The 24,146-nt window shown below is 43.3% G+C and overlaps 1 protein-coding gene across 1 annotated transcript in view; it reads left to right on the forward strand.

Annotated features, from left to right (window-relative positions):
• Window positions 1–23,457, forward strand: part of efhd1 (EF-hand domain family, member D1) — a 30,762-nt gene extending 7,305 nt beyond the window's left edge. Inside the window, exons 2-4 of the mRNA XM_084020000.1 lie at window positions 19,833–19,980; window positions 20,950–21,084; window positions 22,548–23,457. Coding sequence (XP_083876126.1) covers window positions 19,833–19,980; window positions 20,950–21,084; window positions 22,548–22,682 — 418 coding nt within the window. The 3' untranslated portion in view covers window positions 22,683–23,457. The remainder of the gene's footprint in view (window positions 1–19,832; window positions 19,981–20,949; window positions 21,085–22,547) is intronic.
• Window positions 23,458–24,146: the final 689 nt, after the last annotated feature.

Here is a 24,146-nt window from a genome sequence, read left to right on the forward strand (position 1 = left end):
TAACCAACCATCATCAAATAACCACTATTGCTGCTTTGTACATGTTGTGAAGTCCCAGATATACTAGGGGTGCAGTCCCGGAAGTAAACAAGTGGCCGCCATGATAAGAGCTGTTCGAATTCTCTAAATGCAAAGGAAAGGAGCTCCAATGCTTCCTTTCAGAGCTCCTTTAGCATAGGATGCAACGGACCTTCCTATGCGAAAGGAAAGGAGATCACGCCGACCCACAATTCTTTGCCAGAGCAACATTTAAAGTGACGCACACCTCGGCCGTTCATGAAAACAAACGTGCATTTGCATATTTAACAATGACTTTCATGCAGACATAGAGTAATTGGAATAGTGTTGATAAATGTGTGGACAGTGATAATAATTGAATGGTATTTTTTTTATTTATTTCAATCATGTTACAAACTTGACAAAAACGAGATCGTAGAATACGTCTTTGTCTCAATGAAATGAGTCTCCGCATATTTTGTGTAATTTGGAATAGGCAGTATAGCGCTACTCCAACAACGTGTGGTTGATCCATGATTGTCTGGGCTGAACGAGGGCAGGTGTGTTCCATTTACCTCTTTCACTCCCCCTCCGCCCACTTTCCCTCCGCCCTCCAAGTGGCCTCCGTGTGACGTCATAGCAAGGGCTGAGGGCAAGTGAGCGAGGGCGACTCAAACTGTTTTTGAAACGCAGCCCTAGACGTGCGTCGAGGCGACGCAGCACCAACGCAGCGGCATTGGCTGTGATTGATCCGCTAACTACATCCGCTGGAGACCGCTTTTCCGGTTTCCACTCATAAACACCGCCATTTAAACTTTTAATAGGCTACTTTTGTTTTATTGTTTGCACCTTGTCACTTTTGCACAAAGAAATAAAACACCAAGTTCTGAAAAATTGTGGATGTTTAAAGCCGGAAGGTAAACAAATAACGATAACGTTATAAATAGCTATAACGAGGCTAACGACGATATATCTCACAAGAGTCTCGGTCGGTCAGTCTTTACAAAAAAACATAGCGCCCTCTACTGGTGCGGCATTGAATTGCATTTCGACACGTAAACCCCACGCAGAACCTATCATGGTCTCACAACTGCGTCCAAGCAACTGCGTGGCCATTGTGTGATCACTACGCGGAAACATAACCAAGGCTTTAGAGTATAGCAAGGGTGCCCAATAATAGCATAGCATCAGCCAGCTCTGATCAGGGTCCGACAACTATCGGGCTGTGCTGCATAGACTTTCAGGCTGGTTTTCTGGATTAGTCCTGGACAAACGTTGTGTATTAGTGATCCTGGTTGACCTGTGAGGTTGGAAGGAGATATACATTTCGACCTAAAAACCCTGTGGAGTTAAAATTGGCTAAGTAGGTTACCAGGGCTGGGTATCGCCACTGATTTCCCGAATCTATTCTGATTCACAAGGTCCAGATTCGATTTCATCTCCGATACGATTCGAATATCGATTGGGTTAGGGATTTTTGAAGGCTTTGCTTTTGTTCAGCTCTTCTCTGTCTTCATATTTTTTTTTATCTGAAATGCAACCACACTTCTGCCTTTCGGCTTGACAGTGCCTTCAGTGGAGTAGCTCCTGTCATGTTTTGGTTCACTACTACTACACTCACGTGGCCAGATACTGCACATCAACACTGAATCTATAGACTGTTTGCATTTGCTTGGAAATTATTGTAATGTTAATAAACACATTTTGACAAAAATTCCATAAGGTAAATATGTCACCTTTTTCAGCCCTGATGAGTTTGCAGGTCTGCACCTGTGCTTGACGATTATTGACACAAATGTCACACTATAATATTACATTATAAATTGTATTAATACAGTGACGGATTATAAACTACTGTCCCCCTGGGCACAGATGTATAAAGGCACAGCCTCCCCACCAAATTTGTGCAAAGGTGGGTGCAAATGGGGGAAGGGGATCTGGGGGTCCTCCCCCAGAAAACTCTGAATTTGGTAGATTGATTTGATTGATTTGATTTGATTTTTATTTATTTAAGTGTCATGCACATCTTTTTGTGCCCAGCCCGCATGGGCTTACAAGACACTCATTGTTTAGATACATTCAAAGACAGCTTTGGCGTGTCGTTTTGGAGGAGAGCGAAAGAAAGTTACCACACAAAACAAAGCAAAAAACAGACAAACGGAGCATAACAGATCAGGAATAAACAAACAAGCTTCCAAAATACAGGACAGCAAGCAGCAAACGTGGGATTTACGTGGGATATAATACACCCTGTCTTAATTTCCAAGCTCCATCAATGAATCTGGCTCGAGCATAAATCTCCTCATTAAAAAACTGCCCACAATAAAAGGCCACTCTGCAATGTGCAGTTTTGTCTCTGCACAAACTGTCAGAAACCGTCTCAGGGAAGCTCAACTGCATGCTCGTCGTCCTCATCGCATTTTGAATGCACAGAGATACCGTGATGAGATCCTGAGGCCCATTGTTGTGCCATACATCCATGAACATCACCTCATGTTTAAGCAAGATAATGCACGGCAAGGATCTGTACACAATTCTTGGAAGCTGAAAATGTCCCAGTTCTTGCATGGCCAGCATACTCACCGGACATGTCACCCATTGAGCATATTTGGGATGTGCTTGACCGGCGTATACGACAGCGTGTACCAGTTCCCACTAATATCCAGCAACTTCGCACAGCCATTGAAGAGGAGTGGACCAACATTCCACAGGCCACAATTGACAATCTGATCAACTCTATGCGAAGAAGATGTGTTGCACTGCATGAGGCAAATGGTGGTCACACCAGATACTGACTGGTTCTGAGTCCCCAGACCCCCAATAAAGCAAAAAAATGCACATTTCAGGGTGGCCTTTTATTGTGGACAGTCTAAGGCACACCTGTGCACTAATCATGATGTCAGATCAGCATCTTGATGTGGCACACCTGTGAGGTGGGATGGATTATCTCAGCAAAGCAGAAGTGCTCACTATCACACATTTAGACTGATTTGTGAACAATGTTTGAGAGAAATGGTAATATTGTGTATCTGGAATGAATTTTAGATCTTTAAGTCCATCTCATGAAAAATGGGAGCAAAAACAAAAGTGTTGCGTTTATATTTTTGTTGAGTGTAGTTTCTAAGTTTAGGTTTTCTCCAGATCTCCTCCTTCCATTGTTTCTCATAGAGATGAACTAACATTTGTTTAACTTTATTTACATTGCATTGCAGATTATTGGCGAAAACATAATACAACCCGGAGAGAGAGAATACTGCAGATGCATCACTGGACCAGGGAAAATTGTTGGCTCTGTCCCAATTAAATATCTTTTTGGTCAGCCTTTCATCTGACATCTGAGTTAATCTATTCCAGAGCCGAACTATTTCACACCTCTGCATTACCTCTGCATTACCAGACATGGTAGATGCAATTTCCTGTGTGGGCTGCGCAGTGGTGTAGTGGGTAGCACTGTCGCCTCACAGCGAGAGGGTCGTCCCTGGTTCAATTCCCGGTTTGGGCCCGGGCTCCTTCTGTGTGGAGTTTGCATGTTCTCCCTGTGTAAGCGTGGTTCCTCTCCGGGTTCTCCCACAGTACAAAGACATACAGGATGGGGACCTGTCTGTCTCTACATGTCTGCCCTGTGATAGACTGGGTACCTGTCTGTCTCTACATGTCAGTCCTGTGATAGACTGGTTACCTGTCTGTCTCTACATGTTGGCCCTGTGATAGACTGGGTACCTGTCTGTCGCTACATGTCAGTCCTGTGATAGACTGGTTACCTGTCTGTCTCTACATGTCAGCCCTGTGATAGACTGGGTACCTGTCTGTCTCTACATGTCAGTCCTGTGATAGACTGGTGACCTGTCCAGGTGTACCCCACCTTCACCCACTGTTGGGATCGGCCATTCGACCCATTTTGGGTGGGGATGGTCAGCTGGAGAGTGGCAATACCTACATTTCTTCAGATTCATAGCCCATGTCCTGACTTGCAGGGCCTGCACTAGCGAACAGATATAGCACTGGGTTTAGCTGCCCGCAAACCATGAACCTACTTTAAAGGCCTATATGTTGGATTCAAAGTTTAGTCCATAATTGATGCTCCACACAGACATCGTAACATAAGCGGAGTTTCATGATTTAGAGGCCTTTTTAGATATCACAAATCACATATCCTGGGATATTTATCTGAGGGGCCCCATTCAGACATCATAATTACTGAATTTGATCAGGGGCATCAGAGATGCACCGATCCAGTTTTTTCCGATCCATACCGATACCTGGGCTGAGCATATCGGCCGATACCCAATACCGATCCGATACTACTGTTGAGTGAATGAACCGTATACCTTGCCATGTGAGTGAAGGCATAAGGCTTGACATAAACATTTAGCCTTGTTAAAAAAAGGTAACAAATTAACACAGATATAATTGTACTTAATATTATTTATTAACAAATAAAGTGTACAGAGAGAGAGAGAGAGAGAGAGAGAGAGAGAGAGAGAGAGAGAGAGAGAGAGAGAGAGAGAGAGAATTAATGTAGACGTACAACATTTATCGTGCAAAATGTAATCATACAGTAAACTGTAAACATAATGTTGCAGATGAATAAAAAAACTGGTCTTTTTAAGGAACAGACACTGTACTGAAAATACCTTTGTGTAATGACAGATACTTAATAAAAACATATTTCTTACACATAAACTTTCTTACCTGAACAGATACTATGAATGAGGTAAATACTTCCAGTATTATGGCTATTTTAAATAAAGAAAAGTATTCCAAGTGTAGTGCACAGATACTTAAAATAAAAACATAAAAGTGCAAAATGGAAGCACAATAATTTTTTGGAAAAAAGAAAATCCTGCCAATAAGGCACACACATGAATTAAAGAAAATGTTTCAAGTATAAAAGTCTCTTTACAGTAGTGACATGTCATAGACAGCACAAAGTGCATAACAGTGAAGAAGGCACCAAATGTAGGAAAAAAAGATGCAAAGAACAGAAAAACTGGTGTCTTCTCAGTGAAAAAGTAACACAACATCAAATCTTAAAATTGGGCACTCACTGAGATTTTGTGTTAACACCATTTGTCATTTGTTAGGACCTAAAGATTATTCACCAGGAACACAAGTTTGTCCACAGTCCTTGTCAACAGAGACCGGTGGCATATACCTATGTTGCCACCCATGCTAAATGCCCTTTCAGAAGGAGCTTGTGGCTGGGATACACAGATATTTCTGGGCCAGTCTTGCCATCCTTGGAAAATTAGCTTGGTACAGCCGCCACCAGTCCAGCGGGTCAGTCTCTCCATCAACCTGCAGACAACTTTAGCAGACTAGGGATGCCAATGGTTAGGACTAACCCCTAACCCTAACCAAGGACAATTTGTCCCAGAGTTCCCATGCCTACCAGGGACAATTTTGACCAGAAACTCAAGTCAGTCTAACGGTTAATTTACGTCTATGTATCAAGCAATTGAGGTGTTGAGACAGGAAGCAGAGTGGTGATGTTTGTTTGACCCCACAGCCTCCAGCTGGACACGCAAATGCTCCGTGGTGCCTAGAACACTACGCCGAGTACTGTAGTGTTGCTCTCGGAGTGAGTTAAAAAGCCGACAGCAGGTGAGCAAATATTGAAAATGTTTCAATTCAGATGAGTCATCTGATCAACTCTTGTCATACTATCAGGATTTCTAAATATCCTGGTATACCATGATACCGATTTTTGTGACATTGTTTTGTTAGCTTGCTAAAATATACACAACAGACAGGCTAATAATTTTATTTCATACAAAGTCATATAAAACATAAATACACATGAAAATCAAGGAAGGAACAGGTGTTCATAAACATAAGTAAAACCAATGAAGGCTTTGTCGATGATGTTTTTTGACAGTAAACCTGCTCTGCTCAAGGTCAGATGGCAGCAGGAAAACACCCTGCTTTAGTCGGCCTCTGGCATTCCTCTGCTCCCACAAAGAAGAGCCACAATCTATGGGACCTTTGTGTTCCCAGGACTGGAATGCTGCCTGGAGTGGAAGCCCTTCCTCTGGCTGAAATCAGACCATTATGCAAATGAATGCCTGATAATCAGGCTTGTTGATCAGTTCCATCCCAGTTACAATTTGGTACAATGGTTTCATTTACAGCATTGCAGCTTCTTTATCCTGCATTGAGACCTTTGTCTACATGTTCTAGCCCTTTAAATGTTCAGGAGTCGTGACGATGTAGCAGACAATACATTGCCTTTATCTGATGCAAACAGGAGTCCTTACAAGCATACTAATTAGATAAAGTTTGCTTTTTGCGTGTGTGTGCAAGAGCGTGTAGCGGTACACATAAACGTTTCTATGCTTCACACAGGCAGGGCTCAACAATAAGGATTGCCCGACGTCCCGGGGCAAGTAAAACGCCACGTCGGGCAAGTAACTATGACAACCCGCTTGCCCGTTCGGGCAAGTGGAGGACTAGAGGCAAAAAAAAAAAAAAAAAAAAAAACGATCATCATCGATAAAGTTATGATGTTGCCCCCTCCCCTTGCCCTCGTCGGATAATGCTTGTAATTAGGGCTGTAACGATACACGTATCGAAGCTGAAATCGCGACACTCAGATCCACGAACCTGTCTCGCGCCACGAGAAGGCAGAATCGCGACACAACTTCCGGTCCAGATCAGCACTATGAGCTGTAAGTAACACCACATTAACACCGCAGCGGTCGTTCGCTAATTCTCCGCCGTTGTTCGTTCACACGGAGCGAAGCACCGCTGGAGTAAAGACGAACCGCTGTGTAATTCACAGAAAGCAGCGCAAAGAGACGTCCCGGTACACGTCATGATGATGACGTGTGTGCGTTTTCAAGGGGTTTCCCTGGAGTCTCCCTGTCACTCAAAACCCGACGGAGGCTAAAGTTCATTGAAGTCTCGGTCCGGAGGGCTGACCGTCGCGGAGATTTTCGGAGAATCAAAATCGAGATTGCGAAACTCCCGCTACTCCGCTACATAGCTCCGCTACCGCCAACTACAATGCAGAACGTGTTGTAGGACGATGGCTGTCAGCAGGTCAGAGAGCACGTCGGGTGTGAGGGGATTATTTATTTATTTATTTTTGTGCCAAAGTTTGAGTGGCCAAGATTAAAATATGGGATAAAACCGCAAAAAAAATAAAAAACACCAATGTTCCAACAATGTCAGAATTATTCATACATTATAAATAAAGATCAAATATAACAATTTACCTGAATCTTTGTCGTTATTTGATAACCACTAATAAAAATTTATATTTGGGGCCAGTGAAAATTGACTTCGGGCAAGTAGAATTCAGACCCACTGGCCCGACCGGGCAAGTGGAAAAAAACCTTAGCATTGAGCCCTGACACAGGCCTTTAAATTTGGCACAAATGTTTCCCTGGTCTCATGTCCACCGGGAGTCGAGGATGAACGCAAAGGAAATATGGTGGTCTATGGTAGTGATAGAATGATACATGATTTTTATCACAGATTGGGATAAAAAACAATTCTCACAATAAGTTGATTCAGGAGAATTTTTTAAGTATCAGGTTAATTGTAAACATCGGATGGATCTACAGGGGGGCAAGGGGGGGGCAGCCACTCACAAGCTTTTCAAAGCATTGAAACAAATAATAAATTGGCCAAAAGTGAATAATTGTAAATATAATCTTCGGCCCCTGCCCCACTCAGCTACGGCCCTGCATCAAACGTGCAGAGCGGCGTTCGCACAGTCCGGCTCACACAGCGAGTCTGCTGCAGTGGAAAGAGTGGAGCAACTGCGCTGCCCAGCATCTGAAGGTGAAGTTTCCCCTGCTGAAGTTTTAACAGGCCAATTTAACTTAAAGTTACATTTGTAATGAATGTCATGTATCCTAAAGGTGATTCAGCATCGGCAATAACAGTGTGTGCGTTATTTAGCCACAACGTAAAATCGCTTGCTCGTGATTTGTGAGAGCCAGTGGCGGTATAACAGGGCGTACCCACCAAACGCGATGAAACGTCATCGCGCGACAAGATTACATGTAAAGTCAATGCAAAGACGCGATTAGACGCGCCGGGCGACGCGATGGACGCGAAAAATCGCTTCATCGCGCCATCGCTTCATCGCGCCATCGCTCGAGTTGAAATAATTGAACTTTTGCGGCGAATTCGCGTTAAGACGCGCCGCGACAGCCTATCAGCGTTGAGATCGTCACCGACGTGCTGACGTACGGACGTCCTGGTGTTCCCTCGCTTTTTGCCGGCTTGGAATGGAGCGCCGATAGTTGGTATCCAGGCGGGAGATCCTGGCACCAACCCTGGTTAGCAGGTCTTCAAACTGGGCAACAGTCAGCCTGAAGTACCGCTGGAACCGGCCGTCGTCCAGGCGCAGCTCCTGCAGGAGACGGTGGAACTCGCCGAGCTCACGCCGCCTCCGTAGGGTAGCATGCACCCAGAACCGACGTTGGCGCCTAGCCCGCAGACGAAGCTGGGAACTTCTCCAGAGTAGATACAGTGCAGCGATGGTGGTTATCTCAGCCATGATCGACGAGAGAATGAAATGGCGGAAGAAATGTTGTTGTTTGGGCGGGCTCGTCGCGCGACGCGATGCCGCGATGAGGCGTTTTTTGGCATATTGGACCGGCGTCAAAACTGGAGCGTCTAGCGCGACGCAATTTCATTTGTCGCGCGATTAAATCGCGTTCATCGCGTTTGGTGGGTACGCTCCGTTAGACAAATCTTACTGGGGGGGCCAAGGTGAGGCCAGGCGTTAATCAGAGGGACACATAAAGTAACGGAAACAAATTATATTTGAACATTAAATACTTAATTCTTATTTATTTTTTTTACAAAGAGTGCATCGATTGATACAATGACAATTTAACACAAGACGGTAGAGCCAGGGAGGCTTGGTAGAGCCTCGGTTTATATGTGTGCTTCGCTCTGATTGATCCGTGTGGAAACGCCGAGTCGCATTAGTTCCGCTTTTTGCGCCAGCGCATAAAATCATAATGACTTGATCAATTTATTCAGTCATCTCAGGGGGGGCCAGGGACATTTTTACAGGGGCACTGGCCCCCGTAGGCACCCATGTAGAACCGCCCCTGGTGAGAGCATGTTGTCCTTTAATTAGTTTTGGTTTTAGTAATGACAAAAACAGCTTCATACAAAATATTAAAACCTGTCATGTTTCAATCCATAACGTTTAGAGAGGGTCACCATTTCGCGGGCGTTAGGTCACAACACTACACAGTTCTAGCGAGGAGATCGATCATTTTGATTTGATTAGGTAATCAGTACTATAAAACCACTTACTGTCACATATCACAGCAATGACGCTGCACAGTAAAACTGGGAAAATAGCAAATACAGTAGCATTAATCAGTCCAAACATAACATGTTGTGTGCGTGTGATAAATCTTTTCTGATTTTATATTTGTTATACTTATTAGCTACATGGCCCTACAGTGTAACATAATATCAGGATAACCAGAGCTTTTCCCATCTTGACTATTGCAGGCAAGAGTAGCTGGAGAGAGCAGAACGATAAAAAGGAAAGCAATAAGTGGGGATATTGCCAGGTTTTTTAGAGAAAAAAAAGTGCACAGCAGGAAAAGGAGGGCAATGAAGGAGAAGGTAGAGAACTGGAGAGACCAGGAGGGTCAGAGCAGGAGAAGGCCACACAAGGAGATTAAGAAATAAGTGAAGGAGAAGAGGATGTGAGAGATGAAGAGGAGGCTGCTGTAGATTCAGAAAGTGGGACAGAGGCAGGGAGTAACCACCAGGCAGATGAAGATGACAGGGATGAAGAGGGTCCTAGGCCTACAGCAATTCCCCCTGGACCACATGGTATGTTTTTATTCTCCTTCCATATACATTGCAGTACAGTAGCATCACATATCATGTCACTCAGTAAAATAACATGTTTTCAGTTATTGGCTATTTTCTGTAGCATATGTTATAGGGTTAGATATTAAAAGATTTACAAATGTGTCTTATTTTATCAGTAATTATGATCAAACAAAAGGTAAAACTAATGCTATGATAGAGAAAAACTGTAGAACTGCATTAGATAATTCTAATAATTTGCCACTATCTTTTTTTAGATATATCAAAATGCAAAGTTTTAAAGTATTTTTTGTGTTTGTTTTGTTAAATCGTATTGTGTGTCAGTTAAGTTGCAGCATGTGTGAGGCGCTGCAAACGGCTTTTAATTTTTGGTAACGTATGAGTACTCTAACGCGTTACTTTTATTCACAGGTAACGCTGTAACGTAACTGATTACTTTTAATTGATGGTAACGTTGTAACCTAATTAACTACTTTCCAAAGTAACTATACCCAACACTGCTCTTAACACAGACTCACACCTACAAAACTTTTCTTCCCAAAAACACATTTTATTAAATATATACTAACTCTTCATTTCAAAATGGAACACATCTTTCTCTGCACACACTTAAATTTACCAAAACACTGGAAATCTGACTCAAAATTAAATTATTCTGTCAAAGAATAACACTTGTTTTCACTTCACAAGGTACATGCAGTCAATCAAAGTACACCAGGTTTCAAAATACTGGCTATTGTTGACATTACAAAAACTGCATAGACTTTTATGTTTCAGTTTTACAGGTATTTGCATGCAAAACATGCAATCCACCGTTTTTACACTAAATTTCTTGGTTGGGAACTGTATGTCTACAGGTTCACAGGGTCATTCCATCCAACTCAGCCACCCATGTACATGACACCTCTCAGATTTTGTTGAAAAGCGGTGAAAATATGCCTTATGTTACCAAACGAGGGAATCTGAAGTTTCAGGTCAATATGTCAAACGGTTTGCCCGTGGCGTCCATTTGAATTTCGAAGTGCCCCACCCCTTTTTGACGCATTTCATTTGTTGGCATTTTTGGAGGCCCATAACTTGTTCTAATAGTGACAGAAGGTTGAAAATTGGTCTGTTAGTTCATTTTAGTTTGTACTACACAATTCTGCAGGCGGGCAATCAACATTCCTCACTGTTTTTTGTGAGAGGTGGGTCACCAAAATCCAATTTTTTTTGACGGCCAAAATTATTTTTCAGTTTTTGGGTGCCCCTAGCACCACGATTATTGATCATATTTATTCTAACTGGATTATTTGTTATATTTGGGAACTTTGCTCTTGCCAAAATGAATTTGAAGGGTGTGGTACCACTGGTGGGGGTTTTATGGGGGTCTAAAAACCCTTTCGAGCAGAGGTGACTCTTTTGGAACCCCATATTTGGACCCCCAAATGACCATGTTGGCACTTGATGATCCTAATGGGATTTATACCAGATAAAGATACATATCCATCATATGAATATTATTCTTCATAATGCACCATTTTGGACATTTTTTCAAGAAGTCTGGAATGTAGATCAGGGAAAATTCAGTGATGATAAAGCATGAAAATAGTGGAAATAACTTAGTATTATGCTCAGTGATGGCAAACAATTAAATATTAAGACTGCTGGCCATTCATTTCCTGAAAATCACAGATTAACCCCTTATCCCTGCGACAAGCGACTTTCAAGCACGAGCAAGTCTGCAGGCCACTGATGCAAACCGTATTCTGACTTCAATGGAGATGTTTCAATGGGCAAATGAAAACATTAAGAACATTACATTCTTCTTTGTTAGTGCAGAAGATATTAAAAAACACAAGGAAACTTGGAGAGACGTTATGCTTCGGCCAAAACGATCAGTGGAACACAATTGTATCAATGCTTTATACCAATTTCCAAAAATAAGACACGGATGAAAAGGATATCACAGTATACAATATTCACAGATGTTGATGCAGGACAACAATCGGATTCAGAACACTTGGATACAGAACACCCGGAGGCAGAACACTCGCAGTCAGATCAGCCACAAAACTACATTTTCCAGCCAGGAAAATACATTGCCTGTATCTATGATGATGACTGATTCATTGGAAACATTGTTGTAGTTAAATACACTATTATCCCAAAAAATTGTGGAAGCAGTGACATCATTTTGTCATGGTCCTTTTGGTCAAGTTTGTATTGGCGAGCACTGCGTCCATAGATGTCTGGCACACTTACACAACAAATTGTTGGGGTTGTAGCAGGAGCAGATTTGGTTATCAACAGTTAACTATCAATATCAATATGATTATCGGTATTAATAATTATATTTAATATATTATCATGATATAATCATGAATAAACGGGGCACCACCCTGGGATCAGGGAAAAGATAACCTAAAACTGTATTCAGTCTCAACATGAAGGTTTTATACTCACATGCCAATCATCGTGATCATTGGCATAGGAGTACAAAACCAATCGAACAATTAAAAAGGCGTGAAATTCAAGCACTAGCCTTCACAACCTGCTGTTATCCAGTGACATATACACAACAAGCACAAGAGACCGCTAGTTATAATATAATAAGATTTATTAAAATCAGTAATAATGATCACAATCAATAACACTGCAATTAACAAAGCCTCATTACCTAACTACCTAACACACAAAGCTAAGCTTAAACAAAGGGAGATACACACGTGGAGTGTGTGTGTGTGTGCGTGCGTGCGTGTCGAGAGAGAGAGAGAGGGAGAGATGGCTATGGGCGGCCACCAGATGGAGCTATTCCTCGCAGCGTTCAGGGGTGGAGCCACTGAGGTTCGATGGGGTAGCGAGAGAGAGAGAGAGAGGTGGAGCTATTCCTCGCAGCGTTCAGGGGCGGAGCCACTGAGGTTCAATGGAGTAGCGAGAGAGAGAGAGAGAGAGAGAGATGGCCGTATGTAGCCACCAGATGTAGCTATGTCCCTAGCGTCCGCCGGGAACAGCTGGCTTAGAACACGTGTGTGCGACGTGTATGTGTGTGTGTGTTTAGCGGGACACAAACAAAGAGAGAGAGGATGCGCGAGCGATATTCGGAGGGACAGAAAGCGTGCTGCTATCACACGGGCTCGAGTGAATAAACTGGCGTTTATTCCGCGAGACCGGTCTTTTAACTGATAGTAGAGGCTTTCTGAGCTCGCGAATATGGCGGAGGTTAGTCGCAAACACTGTTACAGAAATCAACCCAGCTGCGTGGGTACACGATCAGTATTCAAATACAGCAGCACATGAACCAACGGACTCGGCGGTCCGCGATCAGAACTTAGAACACATTAACAAGAATTACAAGCATATCCTACACTATCACTTATGTCTCTGCCCAGACTGATAGCCTCTTACTGGTATCGTTGCGTAAGACGATGACGGCGTTCCGTAACGGCGGTGGTTCGTGAGTCCCCGGCGTCAGCGGGGGACGTGATGAGTCGGCTTCGTCCAGACGAGAGCGGAGCGGGTTTCCTCTCGTTGATCAAACTCAAATAAAGAAAACAGTTGGTGTTTCCTCCTTCCACGAGCGGCAATATAATCGCGGCTTGGCGGTTTAGTCAGCTTACTTCAGACAGCGTCTGGTAGCTGGAAGGCAGGAACCGGCTTGGTTCCTCTTGTTGCAGCGGTGCGCTGCAGGAGGGGGTCGCCTCCCGTTGCAACGTGGTGTTGCGCCGGTTGTAGGAAGAGACGCCCGAGTAGGAGTCGGAGTAAGAGTGAAAGAGAGCGTTCTCCGGGCGGCTTCGGTTTATAAAGCTCAGGCCGCTCCAGGGGACCCCCCGGGGTTCCCTGAAGATTGTCAGCCAATGGGGCACTCGTTGGGTGGCGTCGCATCTCTCACCTGGGTGAGATGTGAAACTAAAATGGCGGTGTAGTTTTTAATCCCCTTTGTCCCTTTGTCCTGGCCGCATGTGTAGGCTTCTGTAGGCCGCATTGTGTAGTCCATTGGCGAGCACTGCGTCCATAGATGTCTGGCACACTTACACAACAAATGATATGTTGGAATGGCACCCAACAGGGGATCTGTCTTTGGTCCGATGGCCACGTGAGGATGTTGTTGACATGCTTCATGAATTTCACAAAAACGTCTCCATGTTCATCTGAATGTTCAACAATGTTTCCAATGAACCAGTCATCGACGAAAATCGCGCCCGATCCGCTGCCATCCTGTTCAGACTAGACGCGTATTTCTCTGCGACGGTCGACGAGCGCTTCTGCTCAGCTGTTGTTAAAATAAAATGAAATGAATACGCCATGTTTCTGTAACCAAGAAGTTTGTACACTTCTTTTATTTATCTGTTCTCTCTCTGAGAGAGAGAGAGAGAGAGAGAGAGAGAGAGAGAGAGAGAGACACACACACACACACACACACAGACAGACAGAGAGAGTGTGTATGGTAGTAGACAGTAGTAGTGCAGATATACCGTTGAAATACACATATTTCTTTATCTACTCTTCACATTTATTAAATGTATTGTCTCTTCCTGTTTCCCAGTGCAAGTTTAGATACACAAATATGATCGCATTTGTCAATCGCGGTATTTTATTTTGAAAATTGCTTTTATTTTGAAAATTGACCGGATTTTCTCGTGTATCTTTGTGTGATTTCCTGCCAGAATTGACGCGTTCGCTCGCGGCGCTCGCAAAAAATAGAGCAGACGCCGGAACGATCGCTTCACGCCTATTTGTGGCGCTTCCCGTCTGGTGTGAACTACACTATCGCTTAACAAGGGCGCCGAAAGGAAGCGGGCTCCGCTCCGTGCCTATTCGCGGCGCTTCCGTGGCCGGTGTGAACCAGGCGTAAGCCAGACTGGAATCAGCTGTGGTTGGTCCAATTTAGCCAACATAAATCAGCTGTGTCTCAATTATTCAATTGTTTGTTTATTATCAGCTGAGATATTGTGTTTGAACTGATATCATTGCAGAAGCAGAGGTTTTTATAGTGTATCTGTATATAAGGTTTGGAATATTGTTTTTTCTATTGTGGGATGTTGTGTGTTAACATATGTAAATAATAATTTTGTCTGGAGAAAGGAAGGAAGCTGCTTTGTCTCTTGTTGGTAAGTCAGAAACTAATTGTAGATTTGGGTTTAGGCATTCTGTGAGTGAAGCTAGTTGTAACATGTAGTCTTGTGTTGATTGCTTGTTGTTTAAATTCTTGTGAAGCTGTCTATACTGAGTGGGCAATCAGCTAGTTTCAGCCAGCTCAGCTGAAGTCAATAGACTTGATTGGAAGGAGGGGCCCCAGTCTTTGCATGAGGTAAACTGAGCACTTAAAAGGCTGTCACTACAGACTCTCCACTTCTTGGCCCTTACGGAGACCTGGATCACACCAGAAAACACTGCCACTCCAGCTGCCCTTTCAACTGCCTACTCGTTTTCACACTCCCCAAGACGAACAGGGCGAGGAGGAGGAACTGAGCTCCTCATCTCACCCAGGTGGTCCTACCAGGTCCTTCCTCTGGACCACCTACTCCGATCTGCACTTGAATTCCACGCCGTCTCTGTCACCCTTCCTTTCAAGCTCAACATCATAGTGATCTATTGCCCACCCGGTTGCCAGAGTCAGTTGCTCCTTGACCCGATTCCCTCCTCTCTTCTCCAAGACATCTCACACGACATCTTGCCATTCCTCACCACCCTGATCAATTCCTACCTCACCTCAGGTGTCATTCCAGCGGCTTTCAAGACTGCTACAGTGAAGCCTCTCCTTAAAAAACTCACCCTAGACGCTACTGACATCCAAAGCTACAGACCTGTATCTCTTCTTTCATTCCTCTCTAAAACCTTGGAACGTGCCGCCTACAACCAACTGTCATCCTATCTCTCGCAGAACAACCTCCTTGACCCTAATCAATCAGGATTCAGGACTGCTCACTCCACCGAGACGGCCCTCCTCACAGTGACCGAGTCCCTGCGAGACGCCAGAGCCTCATCCCACTCCTCCGTTCTCATTCTCCTCGACCTATCTGGGCCCGGTTTCCCGAAGCCTTCTTAAAGCCTTCTTAACGCTACGTCATTCGTAACCCCTACTTAGAGTTCCTACTTAACATTTTGCGCGTTTCCCGAAACGTTCATGCACAATCCTGCAAACAATTTTGGAAATTGGCACATCGTCAAACAATTAAAAAATGTCATAAATGGATGCCAGTGACGGTTGTGAACGGTGGCAAAACTGTGGCAGCGATACAACATATCCTCGTGCTGAACCAAAGACGTTGCCGTCCTCGGAGCCGTTGGAATACATCATTTCATAAGGATCAACTTCAATCCCATGGATATATAGACCGACGCGGCTATATAGCATACGTTTTGACTACAACGGCAACAAATACGCATGTAATGAAGGCTGTAATTGGCTCAATCTCCGCCGCTGTTTCTATATGTATTATATCTTTTTTTTAAATCAGTATGGTAGTATGTTCGACCATGGTTAAATAAATGTTTAGGCCTAGAAGGATTTCTAGCAATGTTTTATTCGCAAACACTGCAATAGCCTACATTTTATAATATAGTGCTGTCATGCACCTGCGCATGAAATGGAAAATCAAACTCTGAGCAATCGATTTCAGCACTTTCTTTATGGACAGCGCCGTGTACGTACGACGTAAGGAGTGTTTCTTAAGAAGAGTCCTAAGAGACCGTTCGGGAACCACGACTATATAGGTAAACAACTTTGGTAAGTCATAACGTAGGAGTCTTCGTAGCGCGCTAAGAGTGGACATTATCGGGAAACCGGGCCCAGCTGCATTCAACACAGTCAACCACCAAATCCTCCTCTCCACCCTGGCTGAACTTGGCATAACTGACTGCTCTCACCTGGTTTACATCATACCTGACAAATCGCACCTTTCAGGTCACATGGAATGGCTCTATGTCCAAACCCTGTTCTCTGGACACGGGTGTCCCTCAAGGCTCAGTATTAGGACCGCTTCTGTTCTCACTATACACCAGATCACTAGGTTCTGTTATTACATCGCATGGATTCTCCTACCATTGCTACGCAGATGACACCCAGCTGTTCCTCTCTTTTCCCCCAACCTCTGACACTCACATTGCAACTCGCATCTCAGACTGTCTGGCTGCCATCTCTGTCTGGACAACTGCACATCACCTCGAGCTTAACCTGAATAAAACCGAACTCCTCTTCATCCCAGGGAAAGACTGCCCTCGCATGGACCTGTCGGTCACTGTCGAGGGCATCACAGTATTACCTTCCTCAACTGCGAGGAACCTGGGTGTAATCCTCGATGACCAACTATCCTGCACCCCCAACATCACTGCTGTGGCCCGATCCTGCAGATTTGCCCTCTACAATATCCGCAGGATTCGGACCTTCCTCACAAAGGATGCAACGCAACTCCTGGTCCAAGCACTGGTCATCTCCCGCCTTGACTACTGCAACTCTCTCCTGGCCGGACTCCCGGCCTCTGCGACTAAACCATTGCAGTGTATCCAGAACGCTGCAGCCCGCCTTATCTTCAATCTACCCAAATTCTCCCATATGACCTCCACTGGCTCCCTGTTGCAGCACGCATCCAATTCAAGACGATGGCACTGGCCTTCAGGGCCATCAAAGCAACGGCACCCATCTACCTTCAAACACTGGTCAAACCTCACGCCCCGAAGCGAGCACTTCGCTCCTCTACTTCAGCTCGCCGGCTGGTACCACCATCGCTGAAATCAAACAAATGTCGCTCAGCAAAGTCCAGACTCTTCTCCTTCTAACCTTACCTATTAGGCTTGAGCGGTAATACGGTATACCACGGGTCTTAAAAATAGCAACGATATCATTTTCAATACCGTCATTAAAAAAATGCACTTATATAGGAGAGAGAGAGAGAGAGATGGCGAGTCGCGCACCGAGTGACCTCGTCTCAAAGAAGAACACGACTTCTGCAGTTTGGCAGTATTTCGGGTTCCGACCTAATGAGAAGTAGAGCTTAGTTCGGGCCCAGAAAATCAAGCCCGACCCTACCGGAGCCCGTGCGCGTTCTGTCCACATTAACTGTAATTAAGAGCCCGATTTCAACCCAACAATTATTTTTCATGTATGAGGCTGTTGTATGTGCATATCCGTGGGAAGTGGGGGTGCGGCTGCACCACTACTCAGTCACAAAAATATACAAATCATTTTATATGCTACGTTAGTGCGGTGATTAGGATATGACTGGACAAAGCCGACACGCATGTTATCGCCTTCTCCCACTACTCAGTTGAAATGATCCCGTACCTCGGACTTTCCTGATGACTTGCTCAACGTTAATTGTCCTGTTTTTAATTCATCCTTTATGTCTCCAAGTTCCATGTTGCACTTTAGCGTAACTCCTTTATTCTTTGATTTAGCTGCACAGAGCGGAACCGTTATGAATGATGTATGCGCACTGTGTAGCGTCTTTGTGTAACTTTGTACATATTTCTTACGTAGCTCTGCTTAACATATAACCAATAATATTTTATGTTTATGCCTAGCCTTCTCCTCAGATTAGGGGAGAAGGCTAGGCATAAATGCAATGATAGAAAGAAAAAAAAGAACGAACGAACGAACACAAACGTTTGTTTAAAGGCCCGGCCCGACCCAGCCCGAGGGTAGTGGTGGGAAATTTCGGGTCGGGCTCGGGCAGAGAAGCTAAACTCTAATGAGTTTGGTGACGTCGTCTGAGCCTTACGTCATCATTTTTAATTAGTCACGGTAATCCCGTATACCGGGGTAAAATAGGGAGGAGGTTTGACGGTATCAAAATTTGGATACCGCCCAACTCTATTACCTATAGCACTCTGATCATAGCACTGTTGCTCTTAGGTCCAAATCTGAGTAAAGTAGTACCTCAACACTTGTTCTATTTTTAGCTCTTACTTTATCGGCAATGACTCGTTGTGGTTTCTTTGTTTCCTTCTTTTGACAAATGTACTTATTGTAAGTCGATTTGGACAAAAGCGTCTGCTAAATGACCTAAATGTAAATGTAATACAAAAACAATCCATAATTTTGTTGGGAGGTATAGCTTGTCTGTTAAGAAAATGTAAGCATTGTGGAAATGTGTTCACTGACTGCATATTGTGTGAAAACGACATGAAATGCGTGAATGGTATGGCCACAAAAGACTGATGCTGTGCTAATTGTGTTAAGAGTTTTGAAAATGTGACAACTGGTTGGACAAAAGCTTCTTAGCGACTGAAAAAAACTGTAAGTAAGATAAAAACCTTTTACTATGCTCTAAATTCAACTAAGGAGAAAGGGGGCATTATATCATTATATTTTCTTTTTCTTTTCATATTTTAAATAAGTCTCTTGCTTTTCTGATTTTCTAAAGCTGCCCACTCTGATATTATGACAAATTCAAAATTTTAAAGTGGGTAAGGGGGCATAATCACTCCATTTGATTTTATCGTTAAGGCAGCATTATGACAACACTGGATGATCTAGTACCTGTAGTGACTGTAGTTTATAACATGTTTGGCTGGATGTTGAATCAATTATCAATAAATTACAGAAGCCTGGAGCAACTACAATGCACACATTCAAAAATGCTATTTTTTGTAAAAATGAAAAATGGTTAAATATGCCATGAGTATGTTTATGTACTTAATGCTCTGGATTTATTTCAGAGCTATGTAGCAAAAAGAGATTTGTACAAAAGAGTAATAAAATACACAGTCTTTTGCAGTCTGTCTGTTGCTATTTATTCTTGTAGCTGTCCTGTCAAACCCATAGAGGTGTGTTAGAATGTTTGTTGGTTTTATGTCATATGGAGTCAGTCAATTGATGACTTGCTCTACTAATGTTGTCTGTTGCTGGGTGTATTTTTTACTGTTTTTATTTTTCTAGTCATTTCGTGGTCAGTATAACATCTTGCCAAAAGACTGGCATATTTACAGAAATGTCAATCAATGTGCACAGTATAGACAGGCTTAGAGCATGTTAGGTCTCACAAACATGCTCCAGTCCAGCTGGACCTAACACTGTGGGGTTTTCTGGTTCGTAGGTATGACACTGGTAAAGATGGCTTCATTGACCTGATGGAGCTGAAGCTGATGATGGAGAAGCTGGGAGCTCCACAGACCCATCTGGGCCTCAAGAACATGATCAAAGAGGTAGACGAAGACTTCGACGGTAAGCTGAGCTTCAGAGAGGTGAGTCACACATGCAGCTACGCCTCGTTAACACCACTTCAGCACTGATTTTCCATTCGACCACTCTTTGGGGCGACCGGACAGAAGCTGCAGATCAGAGCCAAAGGAACGCTGGTACGATGCTCGCAGATCAGCCCTCGAGCATTATGAGTGGACCGCTCAAAGACGCCCACTGAAGCATCACAGATGCATCCTGACAGTTGTTGGGGAGTCTTGTCAGGGAGCTGCAGCCAATGAGAGCACGGGTTGATGGGAACCGTGGAGGAGTCACCTCTTACTGTAATAAAGGAAAATAGATAAATGGTGAAGACGTGTGGGAACAACAGAAACAAGCATGACTATACTTGTGGTATTACGTCGTTTTATGTGTCACTGCTCGATGTTGCTTTTGATGGAGAGGTCACCCGGGATTGGTCCTGGGGCTTCGTGCTGTCTGACTCACGGCCATCTGACCATGCAGACGCTGAGTCATGTGAACGTGGCTTTTAGTGATGTTGCATGTTGAAGTAACTTAATATTCATTTAAACCATCATCATCACCACTAGATACGTGATTATATCTCTCACATAATACACCCACCGTGTGAGAAACGGACTGTGGCTCATTGTTATGTAAGAAGGAATGTTGCAATGTTACTGTGTGAGGAGGAGGAGAGTGTGATGAATACTGCTGCTGAACAAAGACACAGACACACCACACACATGCTACAGTGTGTAGCACAGCAGGAATGAACAGGTGTACATACCTGTAGTAGATGTTATAACCCTCAACTCTAGAACTATATCATAATACTGCAGATTATATTTGTGTATGAAGTCATAGTTCAACACTAACAGTGATGCTGTTGTTTTACAACAAGATGGGGAGGGTAACAGTTCTCTCATGAAGATTGATGTGTGAAGCCTCAATATGAACTCCATTTATAAGGTCCGTCAGGCCTTTCCTGAATGATGTCCTACTTCCTGCAGTTCCTGCTGATCTTCCGGAGAGCAGCGGCAGGAGAGCTGCAGGAGGAGAGTGGTCTGATGGCTCTGGCCAGGCTGTCTGAGATCAACGTCTCCACTGAGGGGGTGATGGGGGCCAAAGACTTCTTTGAAGCCAAGGTACTCCATGTTTGTACTCTATGTTTACGTTTGGTCTCAGCTTCTTAGTTTAGTTTACTTTATTAGTTTATCATCCCCTGAACTGTACAGTAAAAGGAGCAGCTTTAGCCTATATGGCTAATTTCCAGCTGTCGTCCCCGCCCTGTTGTCAATAGGCACCCTGAAATACAATATTTAAAAAATATATAAATTACAATACAGTTATCATTATTATAGCAAAAATGGACATACAAACATATCACAGTAAATGCGAGCACAAGCAAGTGATCACAGATTTAAACAAAGAGAAAAAAACATTTTATGCAAAAGAACAAAACAGTAAAAGAAAAAAACAATCCATATTGCGCACAGTTGGAGCATAGACAAACAATCACAGACAAACAATCACAAGGCAATCACTAGTCAAAGCAGTTCATGCAATAACACAATACATAATAACAATACAAATGGGACGAGGGAAAAGAAAATAATCACTGCAGCAACATTGAAGGCATATAAGACAATAACATGCACACATAAAACATACAACGCACACATAAGACATACTACGCACACATAAGACATACTACGCACACATACCACATAACATGCACACATACCACATAACATGCACACATGAGACATAACATGCACACATGAGACATAACATGCACACATACCACATAACATGCACACATGAGACATAACATGCACACATACCACATAACATGCACACATAAGACATAACATGCACACATAAGACATACGACACACACATACCACATAACATGCACACATAAGACATAACATGCACACATAATACATAACATGCACATAAAAAAAGACATAACACACACATATAAGATATAACATGCACATAAAAGACATAACATGCACACATAAGACATGGGGGACTGAATAAATTATTATTATGACTTGAAGAAATTCAGTTTTTTTACTTTATAGTGTTGGTCATTTCTGATAACTTTTTTTACTCACCAGATAATCTCTAGACGGAAAGGGTCAAACCAACAGTGGTCAACATGTATTTTGATAGTCAAACCTTCACTGCGGTGCACAGGACTGTAAATAAAGTATTGTCGATGTATGTTTTAAACTGTGGCCAGTGAAAAGGAGCCCCAAACTAAACCCGGGATGTGCCAGTAGAACGAGTCTACATGCTTGTTAGACAACACAGGACACATTTTGTAATCGTCACCAGTCAGAAACCAAAAGTCCCATCATCAATTCCAAAGAATTATCCATAGACTTTCAAAATAAAGCTAAGATCTGGTGAAGGAGATGAGTCAAAATCTACAGAATAATGTTGCGTTTGCATAAGTAGAAGATGCACTATCACACGCTGAAGTTAAAGTCACTCAAGAGTTGTGGTGAGTTCAGCCGGCAGCGTGAGGTCGCTAAACAGCCACTGAATGGCTGGGGTGACCTGTGTTGAATGAACATGTCATGTTGTGTGTTCCCAGATGCAGGCTTTGTCTGTGGGCAGCAAGTTTGAGGCTGAGATTCAGGAGGAAAAAGAAGAACGCAAGAGACAGGAGGTGGATAGAAAACAGAGACAAGCCGCCTTCAAGCAGCTGCAGTCCGCCTTCTGCTCATGATGACAATCCTGACACACAGTGAGATTTTACAAACCGCTTCTTAGTGTAAGTGGATTACACTGTAATCAGTGGCATCGGTCACAATTTTGGACTTTATAACAGAAATAGCAACATGCAGCAAATATTTACTAGCTACTTGAAAATACCTCATAAAGTGTTAGATGCAAAGTGTATTCATTCCAAACCAAACAATGAGGAAAAACACAACTTCAGAAATATTTTGTCAACTCTCTAAATTCATAGGAATACCATAGATTCATTGAGCAATTCTGTTGGTTTCTTTCATTGTGTACAAGAACTGGAAGTTATTTTATGTGTTTAAGTAAAGTTAGTGTGTATTCAATGTGTTCAGCTTATTTTGGTCGTGGTCGTGTTATATGATCTTGTTAAAACGGACACCTACTCTACCACTTGTAATATGTAATAGAAATAGTGTAGTAGTAGCCAATAATATGAATAACTGTATCATAATAGTATAATAATGGCAAGTATTGCGATCACATAGTCTGGAAAGAAATGGAGTCTGCTGTTGACTAATGCAACACCACTCTTGTGGCTTTCATGAATAATAAACAGTCTGCAGACTGTCATGTTCCGTGTTCCAGGAACTGGACAAAAGGTGGAGACTACACATGAACTTAAGAGTTTTTAGCAAAAAGACTATTAATGAACTCAAGAAAACCCAAACCAACACAAAGCACTAAACAAAGAAACAAAGGCCCGTAAACCCCCACAGGTTGTGCTGGAAGTCCAACCCGGCTGGAGTGCAGAGAGACTATGGGTGCAGTCGAATAGTCTTTTTTGCTTAGGAAGGTTTCTAACTGAAGAAGTGACCCGGAAGTAAACAAGTGGCCGCCATGATAAGAGCTGTTTGAATTCTCTAAATGCAAAGGAAAGGAGCTCCAATGCTTCCTTTCAGAGCTCCTTTAGCATAGGATGCAACGGACCTTCCTATGCGAAAGGAAAGGAGATTACACCGACCCACAATTCTTAGCGAGAGCAACATTTAAAGTGCCGCACACCTCGGCCGTTCATGAAAACAAACAATATGCCTATTTGCATATTTAACAATTACTTTCAAGCAGACATATAGTAATTGGAATAGTGATGATAAATGTGTGTGGACAGTGATAATTGAATGGTATTTTTTTCAATTATTATTTCAATCATGTTACAAATGTTTGACAAAAACGAAACTAAAACCACAAATGAAACGTAAATAAAGCAACAGGAAGGAGGAGCTGCTGGACCTGAAGCCGGTCAGTGAACCAGCTGTTGATAAAACCAACATGTGGAGAAGTGGACGATGCGCTTTTTGTAGTCCATTATTGTAGTTTATCCAGCGCAGACGCACGTCAATCGCCGGTGCCGATCATCAGCTGCCAATCATCAGCCACCGCATTATAATGACGTAGCTTAGTGAAAGTCTGGTCGGATTCTCTGAGCACCGCGGTCGACTTTTCC

The sequence above is a fragment of the Eutrigla gurnardus genome (genome assembly GCF_963514095.1).
Source record: "Eutrigla gurnardus genome assembly, chromosome: 10".
Taxonomy (NCBI): Eukaryota; Metazoa; Chordata; class Actinopteri; order Perciformes; family Triglidae; genus Eutrigla; species Eutrigla gurnardus.